This window comes from Mustela erminea, chromosome 10 (assembly GCF_009829155.1).
Source record: "Mustela erminea isolate mMusErm1 chromosome 10, mMusErm1.Pri, whole genome shotgun sequence".
Classification (NCBI taxonomy): domain Eukaryota; kingdom Metazoa; phylum Chordata; class Mammalia; order Carnivora; family Mustelidae; genus Mustela; species Mustela erminea.
This window is the reverse complement of record NC_045623.1, coordinates 78,800,520-78,820,330: the sequence shown is the minus strand read 5'-3', so window position 1 is coordinate 78,820,330 and position 19,811 is coordinate 78,800,520. Positions and strand designations below refer to the sequence as shown.

Genomic DNA, 19,811 nt, shown 5'->3' with positions numbered 1-19,811 from the left:
AAATACCTTCTGTTTACCAAAAAGCTCTTCCAAGAATTTTTATTTGATGTACTTAGTTTTTGAAAATATTTTTCTGAAGATTTATATGCCAAGAATTAATATTTGCTAAGTGAAGGCAGGTAATAATCAAATTGAAAAAAAGTGGCTCTGTTAGAGTATTATTTTTAAATGGACAGATAAAGTATTTTTCACTTCAAGAAATAAAGTGTTCTGTATTAAAGCACTACATCATGTATGAAACAGACATAGCCACATGTGTTCTTTGTGGTTATAATATCATATTACAGATAATAAGAAAATTAAAGTGGAAAATCCATGCCTACCTTTATCATCTTTACCAGTGATGATCACCTTGGTGTGTTCCCTCTTTTTTTGTAGTTACTTTTAGGAGGCACAATTATAATAGTTATATAAATTGTCTACTATTTTCATTCAGTGTAGCATATTATCTATTTTTATGTTTCTTATATAATGTTCATAACTTAATTGTTACATCCTTTAGTGAGTTACAAGATCAGTATATTCTATATCACAGACAATGTAGAAGACAAGAAAGGTTGTTTAAATGTTTCTTCAGCATAAATAATTCTGGGATGAACTTCTTGGTGCATAAGGTTATATTTCTACATTTTGGATTATTTTCTTAAGATACATTACAGGATATGGTATTATCTAGGTCAAAGGGCTTCAGTATTTGTCTCTTTTTAGTTTTGCTAATATACTTTCCAGAAGTTGCACTGTTTTATGCTGTCTTCTAGGCATTGTAGAAGAGTGCTAGTTTTACTTGTTCCCTATCAACCCTATTATTATTGAGATCGTTCTCCCCTCAAGAAAGTATTTTATTTTATTTCTTTTATTTATTTATTTGATAGAGATCACAAGTAGGCAGAGAGGGAGGCGGGGTGTGGGGTGGGGGTGGAGGCAGGCTCCCTGCTGAGCAGAGAGCCTCATGTGGGGCTCGATCCAGGACCCTGGGATCATGACCTGAGCTGAAGGCGGAGGCTTTAACCCACTGAGCCACCCAGGCACCCTGAATAGTTTTTTGAATGCACTTCCTCTTATAAGTCCGTGTTCTCAAGTTTGCTCTGAGGTTCTGTTCTGCATTTAGGTATTTATTTGATGTTAAAAATGAGACCAATACATTATAATCTATGAAAGAATTATGAAACTGCCTCTGGAAGTAACAAAAACTGAGAGACTTTCTAACCTCTTACTTTTGATGTGCCTTTTTTTTTCCAGGCAACTCTTTCAGGACCCCCTAAAAGGGATATTTTAATCCCTTTGCTTTTTTTTTTTTCCCCTTTGGCCTTATATCCTTAATTTTTTGTTTTCCTAATATTTAAGCTTGAAATTACAGTTTATTTTCTGATTTTAAAAAGAGGAGACTAACATTGAGAGGATTTATGATTGAATTAGAATCACAAAGGATGGGGTGCCTCGGTGGCTCAGTGGGTTAAGCCTCTGCTTTTGGCTCAGGTCATGATCTCAGGGTCCTGGGATCGAGTCCCACATCAGGCTCTCTGCTTGGCAGGGAGCCTGCTTCCTCCTCTCTCTCTGCCTACCTCTCTTCCTGCTTGGTCTCTCTCTGTCAAATAAATACATAAAATCTTTAAAAAAAAAATCACAAAGGATGTATGTTATGTAAGATGAACACGAATTTATTTACTGGTGTACCAAAATGAGGGGGACCCCTCAAAGCATGAGTAAGTTAAACTTGGGTCACAAAGGGGCAACAAACTGGTGAAACGTTTTTAACTTCTGTAGGTAGCCTGGACTCGCATTTCAGGAGTCATAGGTGAGTTAGAACAAGGAGGCACTTAGTGAAAGATGCCTCTTACAGCATTGAGGCTACTGTGGTACAAAGAAACCCCCATGTTTGTCAGACTCCTGCTTCAGGTTCAACAGGAATATTTTCTGTCCTTTTTGCACATTTGGAATTACAATTTGTCTAACTATTGGTCACCGTGGGGCCTGTGTTCTTTGTCTTGTTTTGTTAAATCATTACAGAAAGAAAAAGATGACAAGTGGAAACGAGGAAGTGAACCAGCTCCGGAGAAAAAAATGGAACCTGTTGTTTTTGAGAAAGTTAAAATGGTAAGTGGGAAAGTCTTCGCACTGGGATGGCCTGGGGTTTGTGTATATGCGGAGGGGAGGGGAAGGAGGCCTTTTGGTGGGTGGGGTGGGCTTAAGAGCATACTGCACCATTTTACTTGGAACCAGAGGGTTCCACATTTAGATTAGATTGCCTGGTGCCATTTCTGATGCTTTCCCATTGCCTTGTTGCCTAATCTGCTCTGTGACTTTTCTCTTTGGGGCCAGTGAGGGGTTTGGGACGGCATCTGCCCCATCTCAGCTAGAGGCACGTTCCATGTGTGATACCTCCTGAGCAGATGCTCTCTGCATCCTCTCTCATTAGACGCTCTCTACCTCATTTTCCTGTTGCGGTTAAGAACAGTCCAGAAGCTGGGCTGTACCGATCCATTTTAATCCTCTTCCTGTATTCTTGCTCTATCATCTTGAAGTAGACACCTTTCTTTTTTTCACAGGACATTGTGGCTATAGTAGTGGATACTCTAATGTAAGAGCTTGGAATCTTGGGAGAGAGGACTTTTTACTGTTTGCTTAAGGAAGAGTCTTTGATTGTCATTCTGAATCGCACTGTCTGCAGAACACAGTCATTAATGATACGGGCAGAGTGAATTAGGTAATCTTTAAACTGATCTCCCTTTTGGTATTAAAGTTTTTCTAATCACTGGGAGATTTGTTGGCTCTGGGCTTTTATACCCTCAGACACCTACCTTTATTCTTGGCTTTTTCTGGGGCCCAAACCTGCTATTTTTGTAGGATCTTCTGATCTGTGGTTGTCTTGGTTTCAGAAAGCCAGACAAGCACAGATGATATCTTTTTCACTTTAGGTTTGGTTTATGCACCTACACTTCCTGACTTGATTCTTTCACCTGACACTTCCTGAGTTTTCTTTCTTTGGAACTCTGAATAAGGGCAGCCGTACCACAAGAACACCTGTGGCTTTACAGTGACGAAGGGAAAAAAGCGTTCAAAAACACCTGCTTATTTCTTTCTTTAACATATTTTCACCTTAGCCACAGAAAAAAGAAGATCCACAGCTACCTCGGAAAAGCTCCCCGAAATCCTCAGCCCCTGTCATGGATTTGTTGGGCCTTGGTAAGAGCCAGACTTTCCCACTCCCATACTCTTACATATTATGATGAATTCTCTGTCACCCTGGGAAGATAGATAGTGATGGGATTCTTTACTTTGTGTCTTCATCGCTAAGATGGTTCTTTCATGTTTTTCCTGTTGTTTCACCTCTCAGCAGTCATTCTAAGAAGTGTTTACACTTTTCAGAGCAATAGTATAGCGTAGTGGTTTGGAGTCGGAGTCCCATCTCTGCAACTTACTATATGTGTGACCCTGGGTAGTTTACTTAACCTCTGAACATTAATTTCCTAATCTGTGACATAAGGATGATAACCGTCTCTATTTCAGAAGTGTTGTTGGGAGGATTCAATGAGATCGTTCCTCTCAAGCTCTTTGCCCCTTGCCTGGCATGAACTAAGTATTCAGTAAACGTTAGCAAGTTTCACTAAACCAGCTCCCATGAGCCATGCCCCCATCCCTCTCACTTTCAGGTGCAGTGTGTTTCTGAGATGGCCTATTAGCCTTGTGGTTATTTTTCTCCAAACCTTTGAAACCCTGAACGAGTGGTCTGCCCCTTTCAGAAATAGAACCCATTCTTTACCCTTCACAGATCTCATGGCTGTACTTTGGTTTCAGTGCATTTCTGCTAATTTAGGTTATGGGCTATTTAGGTTTATAATTTCTATACCTTCCATTTATCTCTGAAAAAGAGAGAAAAGCTACACAGCTGTTCCCCTCAAATAGCCAGAAGGGAGCCAGCCAGCCCCTTTGCTAGGGGGCTAATAAAGCCTTCAGGTCTGGGTTTCTGCTGCCCCATCCCAGAGAGCTGGGCTCCAGCCTTCTCCAGCATGCTCCGGGGAAGGTAAGGTGAGGCCTTTTTTGAAATGCTACATCCAAACTAGATGGTGTCCAAAGCCTAGATTTCCAGGTCCCTGATGGAGCATATAGGTTTTCTCTGTGCACTTTGTATCTAGAGTAGAAGGAAGTCATGGGCTTAATGAGCAGTGCTACAGTTGAGCTTTGCTATCTCTTTCCAGATGCTCCTGTGTCCTGCTCCATGGCAAATAGTAAGACCAGCAATACCCTAGAGAAGGATTTAGATCTTCTGGCTTCTGTTCCATCACCCTCTTCTTCAGTTTCCAGAAAGGTGAGTCATGTGGATGCCTTAGGATTAAGGAACATTCTGAAAAGGATAATTTTGATAAAATGGAACCAAGTCATACTTCTGTGGTGGAGTTGGACTTAATTAATTAATTAATTAATTAGCTTTCTTAATTCTTGATTCTTCCCTTAAACCTTGTGCCATCTCTGTTACAGCCTAGGATTACTACTCATTCCCTTTTGTCTCCTGCCCAAAAAAAGTGGGTCCTTTGAGTGGGCTTCTGTTGAAGGTGTGTCTCACTGTAAAGGCTGATACTTCAGGTCAGCTCCCCAGCATGGAGGTTACTACCAGAGAATTTGTAGGTGTGAAAGACTTGAAACTGTTAATGGCTACCATTGGTGGACTACCTGCTTATGACCAGGCACAGTGCTAAGTGATTTTGTATACCTGTTTGCGTATTTCTTTTATAACTTAAAATATTTACCACAGCCCTGCAAAATGGGTATTTTATAGATGAGAAAACATTAATTCAGAAAATTTATGACTAGCCTCTTGTTTTGCAACTAGTAAGTGGCTGCGCTGGGATCTAAACTCAGTTCTCTGTGGCTGCATCATTTGTAGGTTGATTTTTGTTTGTTTTTCACCGAATCACTTGTTCAACTGTGGAATAAAGAATTGCACCAGAGCTTATCTATCAGGTGTTTTTAATATTTGTGTGGTAGAAACGTTAGGAAGCTATTAACTTGCCCATGAATTCTTATTGCAGATGTAGAAGCAGCAGAGAAATGAGGGCGGTCCTTACCGAGACTTCTGTGAGGACCATTCCAATTCTCCCCTCTTCCCCTGCCCTCTTTTTGCCCTAAGGTTGTAGGTTCCATGCCAACTGCAGGGAGTGCCGGCTCTGTTCCTGAAAACCTGAACCTGTTTCCAGAGCCAGGGAGCAAATCAGAAGAAACAGGCAAGAAACAGCTCTCTAAAGACTCCATCCTTTCACTGTATGGATCCCAGACACCTCAGCTGCCTGCCCAAGGTAGATGTCACGGGGATGATGGCATTATGCCAGACAGAGACATGGGGACTTACACACAGAAATTATTTGTTGTAATAGGGTGTAGTTGCCTTGGGGGCGCAGGACATTATACCCTAAACAGGCCTGAACATGACATTCCTTGTGAGGTTATGAAGTGTCAGCAGGTAGATATTAATGTAACTCAGAACCATACTTTTGTGGGGTCTGGAGTCCCACTGCTGTAAAGTCTGACTCAGGGTCTGGACCTGGACCCTGAAAGGAAAGTGGCTAGGTCAGCAGTCCGCTGGTAAGCCATCTCAAGTCTTGTAGGGAATCTCACTGTTCTGCTGTATAAAAGAGCATTCTAGGTTGAGTAGAAATGCTACTCAGAAATTTTAGCTGGCAAGGAGGAAGTAGCCAGTGAGCTTGGACTGACTTGGTGTACTTTGCTCTTAAACGGTTCTCTGTTTATGTTTTCTTGGCAGCAATGTTCATGGCTCCGGCTCAGATGGCATATCCCACAGCCTACCCCAGCTTCCCTGGGGTCACCCCTCCCAGCAGCATCATGGGGAGCATGATGCCCCCACCAGTAGGCATGGTAGCGCAGCCAGGAGCTTCTGGGATGGTTGCCCCCATGGCCGTGCCTGCAGGCTATATGGGCGGCATGCAGGCTTCAATGATGGGCGTGCCAAATGGAATGATGACCCCCCAGCAGGCTGGCTACATGGCAGGCATGGCAGCTGTGCCCCAGACTATGTATGGGGTTCAGCCCGCTCAGCAGTTGCAGTGGAACCTAACTCAGGTAAGCTACCCCATTTTCCTTGGGACAAGAGTTTGGAGCCTCCCTCAGGGCTGTCTCACGTCACCTCTCCCTTATGAACCCTTTGAACCCTTACAACGTGAACGAGATAATGCGAGACATTCTTAGGTTTGCCACCCTCCCCCACCCTTTTTATTCCTAGAAGGTCTACCTAACATCAGACTTTCTGAGGAGTTCTGGGTTGTTGTAGAATGAGGATAATTGCCTCAGTCTAAATTTCTCCACACAACTCCTCAAAACAAGAATTTTTAAAAAACCTGTATAGGTAAATAAGGAATGCAAATAAAACCACTCATAACTTATGACTGCCACATCTAGTAAATGGTATACTGCAAACTTCACATTACATGGCAGTAAACACCCAAATCCAGCAGAGCCAGCATCAGAGAGGCTATGTGGAAAGAGGGGAGGGAGCAGAGGGCTGGAGGTGACAGAACATAGACAAATCACCCCCTGGAAGGAAGACTTATGAGATTAGAGGGATGATGAGAGGAGGTCTGAGACTTGCCAGTTAGAACTCTGGTTATGTGGGTCTTGAAATATATAAGGTTAAAGGTGGTAGCTCTGGAAAAGCATTTCTTCTAAGTAATGGGGTTGACTTAGAATCTTAAGCAGGGTCCATGCCCAGCCAGTGTGGAGCCTGACTCAGGACTTGATCTTAAAACCCTCAGATCATGACCTGAGCCAAAACTGAGAGTTCGATGCTTAACAGACTGAGCCACCCAGGAATCCCCTGTGGGGGTGACTTAGAAAGGAGAGACACTCTTTGGGGACCTGGTAGTGAAGGGAAACTAAGAAATGAGAAGTGGAAAAAGGGAATCACAAAATGAGAAGATAAACCATCTTCTCCCTTCCTTCCAAATAATTTCACTATACCAACAGAAGAGGGCACTCTTGAACTAAGAAACCTAGTAAGCCTCCCTGAACTCTCACACCCATTTATTATTCCTGATTTCAGAAAAATAAGGCACTACAAAACAAATAGAAAGTGGCAGGTCACATTTATACAAACTATTACTAGAAGAAAATAGAAAATGAAAATCGAAACATACCAAGAAATGAAAATTCTCCCCCCGAAACAACCATGAACAGAAGAAAACTGTTAACAAACCACCAGCCTGAATGAGATGTCCTTTAACACTTGAAGACAAAACAGCTTGAATCAGAAATATAAAAACTCAGAACCAAAATGGACAAAAACTGGAATTTATGAAATGAAACTTTCCAGCATTCAGGAAAGAAATCGAAGAGACACAATTATCTTAGAAGTAAAGTCTGAATTACAAGTTAACCAAAGGAGAATAGATTCAACTGAAAATATACTTGGCATTGAAGAAAGGCATAACAGAGGTCAGAGAATGGAAACTAAATATAGGAAGCAGGAAAATAAATCTAAGAGAAGGTAAAATAGAAACTAAGCCAAGAAGGCCTAACATAAATATATTTGGAGACGCCAAAGAAGAAAAACTAAATAGTGGAGCAGAATTAATATATTTAAATCTGTAATACAAGAAAACGTCCTATAAATAAAAGAATACAATATTGAAAGAACCCACTGTGTAAAAGTTGACCCAGAATGGTCAACTATAACATATATCCTGGTAAACTTTCAGATTTTATGGAACAAGAAAAATTCTCAGGGCTCCAACACTCTCTTTACCTCCCATCCCCCCAGATCTGCCATTTTTTATGAGACTGACTCAGGACCTTAGATCTGCCATTTTTTAAAGACAAAAAGAACACTCAGCTTGACATTAGACTTCTAACTGCAACATAAAAAAAAGACAACAATGGGAGTAATATTTTCAAGATGCATACATGTGAGACAAGTATTTCACAGCCAGACAAGCAATCCTTCAAGGATTGAGGCTATTTTTAAAAAATCTTGAGGGGCGCCTGGGTGGCTCAGTGGGGTAAGCCGCTGCCTTCAGCTCCGGTCATGATCTCAGGGTCCTGGGATCGAGCCCCGCATCGGGCTCTCTGCTCAGCAGGGAGCCTGCTTCCTCCTCTCTCTGTGCCTGCCTCTCTGCCTGCTTGTGATCTCTCTCTGTCAAATAAATAAATAAAATCTTTAAAAAAAAAATCTTGAATATGCAAGAAATCAGAGAATATCATACGTATAAGTCTTCCCTGTGGAATGTACCAGAAGATAAGCTTCATCCATCTAAGAGATGAGTGGGGACATTTTGGCAAAAGGACTGATGGTGAATATATGTTTTACTCAGAACAAACAATGGTAACAGGAGGAGAAGGTAAAAAGGAGAAGGTAGGATAAATTGATTTTTGCATAGGAAATAGGTGGAAGTTGAAGGGTGTAATAAGCTGACGTGTCAAATGGAAGAAGCTTGATTACAGAATAAAGGAAGCAAAAGATGGAAGTTATTAGTATAAAGTTAACCACTAGAACAAAAAATGAAACTTTATAAATACCATAGGAATACTCTACAACAAAATGGAGTACGTAGACTATGAAGTACAGCAAAACACAGTAAAAATGTAACATGATAGAATTAAGACCAAACGGCAGTCATATCAACAGGTAGCTCTTTTATGAAAAGAAAAAGATGTTTGGCTTACAAAGCAATGCCTAATTTTACACTGGATACAAAAATATCCACTGAAACAAAGTGATTCAAAGTCTGAAAACCAAGAGATGGGCAAAAAGAGGTATTATTGGAGCAGCATGTGTGCCCACACGTATGCGTGCACACACTGTCCTTCTCAGGTTTGGGTGACAATGTTTACCTGCTGTATAAGAACTACTTTCTTGTTTTCCTTTCTCTGTAGTCTGGAATCGTTTATATAGGTCTTTGGAGATTGGGTAGAATTCCCCAATTGTGTAGAATGCAATTGTGTGGACCTTTGTGTAGTAATTTAATAGCATTCTCTCTTTGTTCTTTAAAAGTCAGTTTTGGAACTTGTGGTCTCTGTCTGTCAAATAAATAAATAAATAAAGTCTTATTTAAAAAAAAAAAGTCAGTTTTGGAAAACTCTGTTTACCTAGATTAAGGGTAATTACCTATCTAGATTACCTAGATCTGGGGTTTCAAATTCATTTATCAAAGGTTAAGCCGAGCAGTCTGTTTCATGATTTTTTTTGAAAGTTTCCTCTTTCAATGGTTATTTCTTTCTCCCTTGTCCTGTCTTATTTGGTATGTTTGTGGTTTCCTTCCCTCTTGTCATTTCTATTAGGCTAACTAGTGGCCTATTTTGTTAATTATACATATACATATATTTTAAAACCCCACAGGATTTTGTTTTATTTAGTCTAAATTTTTTCTTTGCTTGTTTTTGACTTCAATTTATGGTTTATCTTTATTATTTCCTTTTATATGCTGCCTTTTGACTTACTCTGATCTTCTTTTTCTAGCTTTCATAGTTGGGATTTTAATTCGCTATTTTCAGTCCTTCATGTTTATTTGTATAAGTAATGAAGTGCTATGAAACTGTTGAGAATATGTCAGGACACATGAGCCAATTTCTAGAGGTTCCAACTGTCCAAATATGGGACAGTTTGAACATCAAAAGGAATGACACTGATGGATTATAACACTAAAGGAAAAGAAATCCATGGGTCTATAGTGATATATTTTTTGAAATGGGTGTGGGAAAGAGGGAAGGAAAGCCTTCTTTACAGAGAAGAATGGCAACTAGTAATTGTAGAAAGAATGGGATATTCACATATTCTCACAGAAATACCCTTTAGATTACTTACTAATTACAACAACAACAAAAACCCCCGAAAACCTCATGTTTGATAGTACCCTAGTAGAGTGCTCAAACGTAAGATTACCAACAGTGGGACAAATGAACATCATGTGCTTCTTGGTGTCTTGTACTGAGAAGGACATGATATCACTTCCATAGAATTTTTTGCCAAAAATGTTTAACTTGGATCCAATCTTGAGAAAATGTGAGGTAAAACCAAGTTGAAGGATTTTCTGCAAAGTAACTGGCCTGGATTTCGAAAACAACGTCAGGAAAGAAAAAGTGGTGGGGGAACTGTTCTATATTAAAGGAGACTACAGAGATATGAAAATGAAATATAACCTATGTTAGAGTATTGTGATCACATTCAATTTTTGTATTGTGGGTTTAGGAAAGTGTTCTTTCTTATGAGCTGCCTCCTGACTTACTAATTGGTGAAATGTCAGGACATCTGCTGTTTTCAGTGCTCATCAAAAATGTACACATAGGGCACCTGGGTGGCTCAGTTGGTTAAGCAACTGCCTTCAGCACAGGTCAAGATACCGGAGTCTCAGGATCAAGTCCTGCATCAGACTCCCAGCTCCAAGGGGAATCTGCTTCTTCCTTTGACCTTCTCCCGTCTCACATGCTCTCTCTCTCTCTCTCTCAAATAAATAAATAAAAATCTTAAAAAAAATTTTTTTAAAACAAAAATTTTTTAAAATGTACACACATATATATATGTACAAAGGTCCTATACAAGATATGCAGAGCTCAGAAAATAAAACAAGGTGTTAACAATTGTGAATTTAAGGAAGGATATGTGGGTTCCATTATATTGTTCTTTCTATTTTTCTATAAACTTGAGGTGTTTTTTTCTTCTTTTTTTTTTTTTTTTTTAAGTTGATGGCAGGAAAATAGCCCTTCTCCTCAAGAAAAGAACTTACACAAAAATGTACCGGTCTTGGGAGATTTAAGGCATTTTTCTTGATAAATAGTTTCCTCGATAAATAGTTTTCTCTCTTCACTGCCGAGGCCAGTCTTTCAGTCTCATTCATAAAGAGGTCCTAGCCCCGGCCAGACCTTATTCCACTGGTTCTTTTCTCCCAGCAACTTCCCCCTCACACATTGAAGACCCATTGGCCTGCCCGCCCTTCCTTCTTTCCTTCTTTCCTTCTTTCCTTCCTTCCTTCCTTCCTTCTTTCTTTCTTTTCTCTTCTCTTCTCTTCTCTTCTCTTCTCTTCTCTTCTCTTCTTTTCTTTTCTTTTCTTTTTCTTTTCTTTTCTTTTCTTTTTTCTTGCCTGCCTTTGTTCATTCTAAACAGTCCAGTTCTTTTTTCCTTTTCTCTCGGCTTGAGCACACACAAGCACTTCCCCTGGCACTGACAGTCATGACTCTGCTGGAGATAAGACAGGAGCGCTGCTGTGGGGGCTCGGCTGCATACTCTCGGGGCTGGCAAGTTCACAATAGGCCCCTTCTTTTTAGGATGAGAGACTAGAAAGGTCTAGTCTGGCTAGCTCCAGGACTGCTTTCCCTCTCTGAGCATTAATCTCTGTCAGCATCTCCCTTCTGGGAAGTCCTTATTTACGTGGTCTGGAGCCCTCAAAATGGTCTATTAAGGCTCAGGGCAGATCTGTACCATAACAATTTCCCTTTGTCTCATTCAACCCCTCCCTGTAGATGGAAGGACTCCTACCCCGCCTTTTTGCAGTAATTGGCTGCATGCCCACAGCTGGGTCTGAAAGTCTCCTCTCTCCCTTTCAGATGACCCAGCAGATGGCTGGGATGAACTTCTGTGGAGCCCACGGCATGCTGACCTATGGACAGTCGATGAGCGGCGGAAATGGACAGGCAGCAAATCAGACTCTCAGCCCTCAGATGTGGAAATAAAAACAAAACACCTGTATGGCTACCACTCTCCTCAGCCCTCTCCCTCCCGGTTTTCCTCTTTCTCCAACTCCTCCGTCCCATCCCTTTTTCCTACCTCTCTGTTTGGTTTAGAAATTGCTCAATCTGTCATTTGGGGTTTGGCATTCTGCCCAGCCCAGCCACTTCCCGGACATGCACACCTCTCTGTTGCTTTATGTTGTATGTGTCTGCTCGCCATCCCGACTTCCTCTGCAGCCTCAACCCCAGTCCTCTCCTGGCACCAGCACCTTAGGAATTGTTGGCAGAAGGCACTTAAACTGTGGGAGAAAGGTGCACACCTTTGAGTACGTTTCCCCTGAGGTTAAACCTCCTATCAGACTCTCAGAAAGGTCTGGAGGTGTTGTCTTTTAGGCAAAGAGGGGAGGGTTTAGAGGTACTTCTGTATGTGTTGCTAGGCTGTTTCTACATGTTTGAATTTTTGGTTGAAGAGGGAGATATCATGCTCCCATAATTTATGGGAATGAAGAAAGTACTGAAATCAAATTAAATACTCCTTGGGTCTTAGATCACGTTGGCCCTAGCCCTGGGCTGAGGCAAACCCCCTCCTGTGGGGATGAGCAAAAATATTACTCTACTTTGCCCTGAATTGCTTTCTGGATCTGAGGCTTCAGGACTTACTGCTTCAGTCAGCCTTTATAAGCACCAAAGACTTCACAAAGGTCCCACACAAGAACACAGCCCTGCCCCACCTCCATCCTACATGCAGTGGGATCTGGCTCTATGGCTGGAGGACCAGCCCCTCCAGTGGGAATGCAGAGCTTAATGTGTGTACTGTGTGTGTGTGTGTGTGTGTGTGTGTGTGTGTATTTCACCTCCCACTCTTTCCCCATCTGCTCTGGGTGTTTGTGTTTTTGTTTGAGGTTTACACAGAGAGGAGTTAATTTATCAACAGCCTGAAACTGTTGCCACTTTTTCGTATAGTTTAAAAAAAAAAATTGCAATCTCACGCACAGCTCCCTTCCTCCTCCCCCATCCTCCTGATCTGCCAATCACCCTTTCATGCCTGTGTATCCCAGGCCTCTCTGTTTCCCCACCTCCTCCAGGTGTGTGAAGCAGAGAGCCTGGACAGCTTTCCTGTCAGTCATTGTTCACCCTACTTGAAAATTAAAACAAGAAAACTTTGCTTAAGAGATTTCACCTGTGGGAACCACAATTCCTGGTTGCCTTTCTCCTGTGTATGTGTAAATTCCTTAATAAATATTGCAGGGAAGGACCCTTTGCTTGGCTGTTAATGTGTGTCACTCATGGAGGAGGGGGAGTTGCATCTTGGTTTCCTGCTTTCCAGTCGTAGTTCCCCCCACTTCCTAGATTTTAAAAAATTTTATATTGGGAATGCCCAAGGACCAGGCCCAGGCTCAAGCAGTCAGAGAAGGGACCTTTGTCCTTTGCCCAGTGGTGTCTGGAGTTGTGAGCTGAGGAAACTGTGGATATCTGCTCCTGCTAGAGCCTCAGAACATCGGAACTAGAAGTCCTTTTCTCCCCCACCAGGTAGAGAAGCTGAGACCCACCTCCTTTCCTCCCTCCCTCCCTTCTTTCCTTTGAGTACACCTTTTAAATATTTCAGAGGTAAATGAGAGGATAGCTCAGTGACAAAGGAAGTAAGCTCTGGATCTGGCTGCCAAAATTCATGTCCCTTTCCGTGCAAGCTACTGAACCCTTGGGTTTCAGTGTAAAGTGGAGCCTAATGGTCATATTTATGGTCAAATGAAGCAATTCCTGTGGTACATTCTGCACAGTATCAGACCCTTAGCATTTGACTATTAACAAGTATCATGTGCGAGACCTGTGTTGGGCATTCATTCAACAAATATTTAATAAGTGTTTTTACAGTCTGCCAAACACTGTCACAGGCTCTGGAATAAAGCAGTGAATCAATATTTAGCAATTTCATGGGATGTATGGGTAGGACAGACAATAAACAAGTAAATAAACTGTTTAATTTCAGATACAAGATAAGATGAGTAAAGGGGAGAGTGTGGGTGTGGGACCTCTAAGATGGAGTAGTCAGGAAGTTACATTTGAACTGAGACCTGACTAAGCAGCCACTTGTGTGGAGATCGGGAAAAAGAATAGAGCAAGTGTAAATGTTTTCTCTGGAAATTGTTTGGCTGGAGGAATCAGTCTGGGAGTCATCAGGGTGTGGATGCTATATAAAGCCATGAGATCAGATGAAATAGCTAAGGGGAAAGCATAGGGAGAAGAGGACTCTGCCTTGGGGGCCCATCAGCTTTTAGAATTTGGGAAGAACAGTTGAGGAAAAATGGATCTGACATAGTTCCTGCTCTTAAGAAGCTCACAGTCTCATGGGGCAACAGACGTAGAATTGCTTAGATGGCGTGTTATGGGAGCTAAGGGGCCTCTAGCCGAGTCAGGGAACCTCTCTAAGGATGAGGGCATTGAGTTGAGTCCCAAAGGAGAGGTAGTAGTTAACCACCAGGTTGGATGGGAATAGGGAGAAGAACATCTCAGGCAGTAGTACCCTGTGAACAAAACCCGAGACACCTACAAGAGCACAGCTCATTTGGGGAAGTACAAGCAATGCAATGTTTGTAAGGTCTGGCGTGAGATGGTATGAGGAGAGATGAGACTGAGGTGTGGCCAGCCCAGACGATGGGCGCGTCCTATACCCTCGGAGGGAGTTTGGCCTTAGTGTTATGAATGGTGGAGGGACATGGTCAGAGTTGAGTTTTAGGCAGCTCACCCTTGCATTGCGGCGAACAGTGTGTTTGAGGGATCAAGACCAGACTTAGGGGAGCAGAGAGATGGCAAAAGCTGAACTAGGGCCATGGCAGGTGGGGGGATGAGGGGTGGAGTGGCTCAAAGTAGGTTTTTGAGCTGCTTATGAGGCATGGGAGATGCTAAAAGGCGTTCCACAAAAATGTTGAAATAAGTCTGGGAAAGACTGCATGTTCTATCACCTCTCGTGCATCTCGAATATAATATCCACATAGTAATGGCTCTGGAAAGTCCTGTGGTAAAGACTTCAAAAAAAAAACCCAAAAAACAAAACCAACAATAGATTTTATTTAAGGCGGTTTTAGGCTCACAGCAAAATGGAGTGGAAAGTACAGAGAGTTCCCATATGCCCCCTGTTCCCCATTCCCACAGCTTCCTTCACTATTGGTATTCTGTGCCACAGTGGTACAAATCCTCTGTGCTCTGCCTATTCATCCCTCCCTCTTCTCTAGCCCCTGGCAACCACCGAGATACACACACACACACACACACATATATACTTTGTTTTGTTTTGTTTTTTTAACTGTCTCCATAGTTTTTTCAGAATGTCATGTAATTGGAGTCATGGAATATGTAGCGTTTTCAGATTGGCTTCTTTCACTTAGAAATATGCATTTAAGATTCTTCCATGTTTCTTTGTGGTTTGAGAGCGCATTTCTTTGGAGCAATGAATAGTATTTCATTGTCTGGATATACCATGTTTTATCAATTACTGACAGACATCTTGGTTGCTTCCAAGTTTTGGCAATTGTAAAGTTGGTGTAAACATTCAAGTGCAGGTTTTTGTGTGGGCACAACTTTCCCAGTCATTTGGGTAAATAGTATGGAGTATGATCACTGGATCATATATCAAGAGTATGATTACTTTTTATTTATTTATTTATTTAAAAGATTTTATTTATTTATTTGACAGACAGAGATCACAAGTAGGCAGAGAGGCAGGCAGAAAGAGAGAGAGGAGGAAGCAGGCTCTCCGCGGAGCAGACAGCCCGATGCGGGGCTTGATCCCAGGACCCTGGGATCACGACCTGAGCCGAAGGCAGAGGCGTTAACCCACTGAGCCACCCAGGCGCCCCAAGAGTATGATTACTTTTGTAAGAAGCTGCCAACCTCTCTTCCAAAGTGGCTGAACTATGTTGCATTCCCATCAGCAATGAATGAGAGTTCCTATTGCTCTGCAGCCTCGTCAGCATCTAGTGCTGTCAGTATTTTTAATTTTGGCCATTCTAATAAGTGCATAGTGGTATGTCATTGTTTTAGTGTGCAGTCCCCTAGTTCAAATATGTTGAACATATTTTCAGATGCTTTCTTTGCATCTGTATACCTTCCTTAGTGAGGTGTCTGTTGAGGTCTTTGCTTATTTTAAAAATCAGGTTGTGTTCTTAGTGTTGAGTTATAAAAGTTTAACAGTCCTTTTTCAGAGGTGTGTTTTGTTTTGAAATAGTTTCTCCCAGACTGTGGTTTGCCTTCTCATTCTCTTGAGTAAAGACCCTTTTTTGTGTGGTTTTCTAGCATTTGCCAAGATTTATTTTTCCATGAAATTCATTTTTTTCTGGAATACCTCAACCATAGAATATTATTTGGGAAAAACAAGCAGAAAAAGTATTTTAGGAAATAGAATGGGGATGAGATGTGGGATGGAAGGAGAGAAAGGAATCAAATCTCCCATGTTCCTAAGCGTGGGTGAGAAAAAATTTACAGGAGGAGAAGCTGACTTTCCCCTCTCAGAGGGTGGATGTAGGAAATTAGAAGTTTGGTTTTAGGCATGTTGAATTTGCAATGCCTGTAATATATCCAGGTTTGGTTGACCAGCTAGAAATGGATTTGAGTCTGAGGTTTGTTCAAGGAAGAAGCTAAGATGGAGAAATGAACTTGAGAGTCAGCCCCATGGAAGTGGTAATTGACGCCATGGGAGTGGAGGGGGTCTAGGATGGATTTTTAAAATACTGTGCCACTGGGCACAGTATCTTGGGGAAAGTACTAATTTCTAATCAGGGTTAAGGAGGAAAGCCCCAAGAAGGAGAGGAGGTGGTATGGGAATGAGGAGGAGGAGGAGGAGCAATTAAGGAAAGCAAAGCAAAACAGAAAACTCCAAGAAAGGGCAATGTTAAGGAACTCTAGGGACTAGAACATCAGGGAGGGATGATCACAAATATCAAGTTAGTAGGAAAATCCATTGAGATACAGACTGATAAAAGGACTACTGAGCTCAGCATTTGGAAACTTCTGCAGGAGCAGTTTTAGTGGAATGGTAGGTTGAAGAGTGCATTGAAGGAGTTGAAAAAGTAGAGAAACAGGCTCTATTCAGTTAAATATACATGTTAGGTTTTAAGGGTTACTCTTAAAAATAGAAATAGAGTGTAAATCACCAATCAATGAAGAGGGAACCTTAGAATAAGACAATGCAAATAAACAAAAATATCAAGCCTCTCCCTCAAGCTTCAGATAGTAAGAAGAAAAAATAAGCATAGAGAGGTGCCTGGATGGCTCAGTTGGTTAAGCATCCAACCCTTGGTTTCAAATCAGGTCTTGATCTCAGGGTCGTGAGATTGAGCCCCAGGTTGGCTCCGTGCTCAGCATGGAGTCTGCTTGAGATTCTTTCCCTTTCCTCCCTCTGTCCCTCTGCCCACTCACACACGCTTGCACATGCATGCTTTCTCACTCTCAAATCTTTCTTAAAAAGTAAGCATAAAAGTGGAACAAATAGAAATAAAAATGCAATAAATGGGCTATTAAAGATATTGAGATAGATTGGATAATTAAAATCCATTCTCTGGCGTCCTAGACCTTTCTTCTAAGACCACTTTCCTTCAACTGAAGTATATCCTTTGAAGTTCCTTTAGTGAAGGTCTCTTTGAGTCTTGCCTGAAGTATAAGGATAGGAAAATGTTTAAAATAAAAGAATGGAAAAGGAAAGAGCAGGCAAATAATCAAAAGTCAGCAGGGATCAGTTTATTGACTTTAAGACAGCATTATTAGAAACAGGATTTCTATGTAATAATTAAAGGTTCAATTCAAAAGGAAAATATTATTCTAAACCAGTATGCATTTTTAAGGCCTCAAAGAAAAGCAAAAATTTATAGAATTTCAAGGAGAAAGAGACAATCTACCATCAGTGCATAAAACAACCTCCACCAGGCTTTTTTTTTGTAGACTCCCAGTAGAGTCTAATGCAAAGGACTTAAAAGAGCATGATGATTTTGGAAGAAACAAACATTTGGAGAGACAATACTACCAGATTTTAAGATTTGTTATGAAACTAGAGTAAGACTGTAAAACTGGTACAAAATAGACATAGACCAACAGAATAGAATACAGAACCCAATACACATTGATTTATGAAAGTGGCAATGCAGAGCAGTGAAAAGAACAGTTATCCAAATAAAGGATGCTGGAACATTAGACATACAGATAGGAAAAAAGTGAAAGTCGACTCTACCTCACACCATAATGAAAATGAATTCGAGATGGACTGCACATCTGAATGTAAAATCAAAATGGTAAAGCTCCTAAGACATAATAGAGAATATCTCATTCCTAGAAGAAGGAAAAACACTGAAACAGGACTTAAAAAGCACTAATCATGAAGAGATTTATAAAGTTGGCTAGATTAAAAATAAGAACTGTTTATCAAAAGATTCCGTTAAGACAGTGGAAAGGCTTGCCACAGAATTAGAGAATATATTTGAAACACATAATAAAGGGCTTACATCCAGAATACATGTAGAACTCCTGCAAAATAAGAGACAGCCAACATAGTGAAAAGTAGGCAATAGAGGCCTGACTGGTCACTTCAGGGGGTGACCCAAATGACTAACAATTACATGAAGACATGCCCAAGCTCATTAGTAATTAGTGAAGTACAAATAAAACCACAGCGAGACATTACTAAACACCTACCAGATGGCTAGAATGGAAAAAAATGATCCAAGTGTTGACAAGAATGTAGGAGCAATGGGAACTCTCCTACACAACTGGTGGGGGTATAAATAGATGCAAGTACCCAAATGTCCATCAGCAGAAAAATGAATAAACTGTGATATATTGATACAACAGAATACTAAACAGCAATGGAAATGATCAAACTATAGTTCTATACAATCACACAGAGGAACCTCACAAGCTTAATGTTGAACACATTTTTCACCATATCATTGTTTTACCCGTAAATATTTGAGCATGCCCTTCCTAAGAATGATAACAGTCTCCTATATAACCACAATACCATTTTCATACTATTGTAAGTTAATAATTTCATATCACCCAAAATTCAGTCCATTTGAATTTTTGCCGCTTATCCCAAGAATGTCTTTTGTTGCTTTTTTTTTTTTTTTTTTTTTAAAGCCAAGGTTCAATCTCGGTTTAGGCGCTATAGTTGGTTGCTATGTCTACTTGATTTCTTTTTGTTTGGAACAGTGCCATCTTTTTTCCTCATGCCATTGGCTTTTTGAAGGGCTCAAGCCAACTGGTAGAAAGTTCTACATTTTTGATCTACCTGGAAACTGAAAATTAGGCCTAGAGACCCAATTAGATTCAGGTTAAATATGTTGGCAGGAATATCTCATAGTTTATTTTGGGTACATCATATCACACCAAACAGCAAATAATACCCGGAGGAAGAGGCTTAATACAGTCACTGGCAAAAAGAAGTTGCATTCATATGAAAATATTGAGAGTGTTCGATCAAGAAGAGAAAGATATAATTTATAGTATAATGGTATTTATTAATATGGATGCACCTACCACAGCGTTTAGATTTAATGTTATGGATCTAGCATCTGAGCATGCTTTACAGACAAAACTAAACATAATATTGACCAATCCAGGAACCTGAGATGATGGAAGTCCTTTGTCTAGTGTGGAGAAAATTTATCCAAGACTCAGGGAATTCTGGAATGAATTACCAAATATGTCACCCCTTTTTCCAACCTATCCCTAGAAGAACCCTGTAGATATTACATTTACCAAAGGCTTGAGGGATCTTTTGTTATAGAAGTACTAGAATAATTAAAACTTGACTTAGCAGGTGTTCCTTGTAGGTCCAGAATGCTAGTGACATGTACTTCCTATTTTCGGGAAAGTTGGGATATTCCAAAATAGAAGTCTTTAACAGTGACCTGCGTGCAATTTATGATAATCAGATTGGATACTAAGATCTTTAGAGGTGATTAATTGGGATAGAGTCCCAGAAAATGGCTGTACACTAAAGTCTTATTTGACTGTATAGCAAAAATTTCTCCAGGCCTAGAGAGAGATGTCATCAAGATAGAAATGCAGCCTTGCATTCTGTTGTTAGACCAGCACTAGTTCACAGATCTAAAGCTGACTGAATAATGTGGAGGCCAGGTATCCTTGAAGGGGGAGCTTAG

At 40.9% G+C, this 19,811-nt stretch overlaps 1 protein-coding gene across 2 annotated transcripts in view; it reads left to right on the top strand.

Moving 5' to 3' along the window:
* The window catches only part of SMAP2 (small ArfGAP2), a 44,955-nt gene extending 33,288 nt beyond the window's left edge, over window positions 1-11,667 (top strand). For both annotated transcript variants that reach the window (XM_032303543.1, XM_032303544.1), the window contains 6 exons: window positions 2,008-2,094; window positions 3,102-3,183; window positions 4,197-4,306; window positions 5,126-5,291; window positions 5,756-6,072; window positions 11,542-11,667. In XM_032303543.1, the coding sequence (XP_032159434.1) occupies window positions 2,008-2,094; window positions 3,102-3,183; window positions 4,197-4,306; window positions 5,126-5,291; window positions 5,756-6,072; window positions 11,542-11,667 (888 nt within the window). The remainder of the gene's footprint in view (window positions 1-2,007; window positions 2,095-3,101; window positions 3,184-4,196; window positions 4,307-5,125; window positions 5,292-5,755; window positions 6,073-11,541) is intronic.
* Window positions 11,668-19,811: the final 8,144 nt, after the last annotated feature.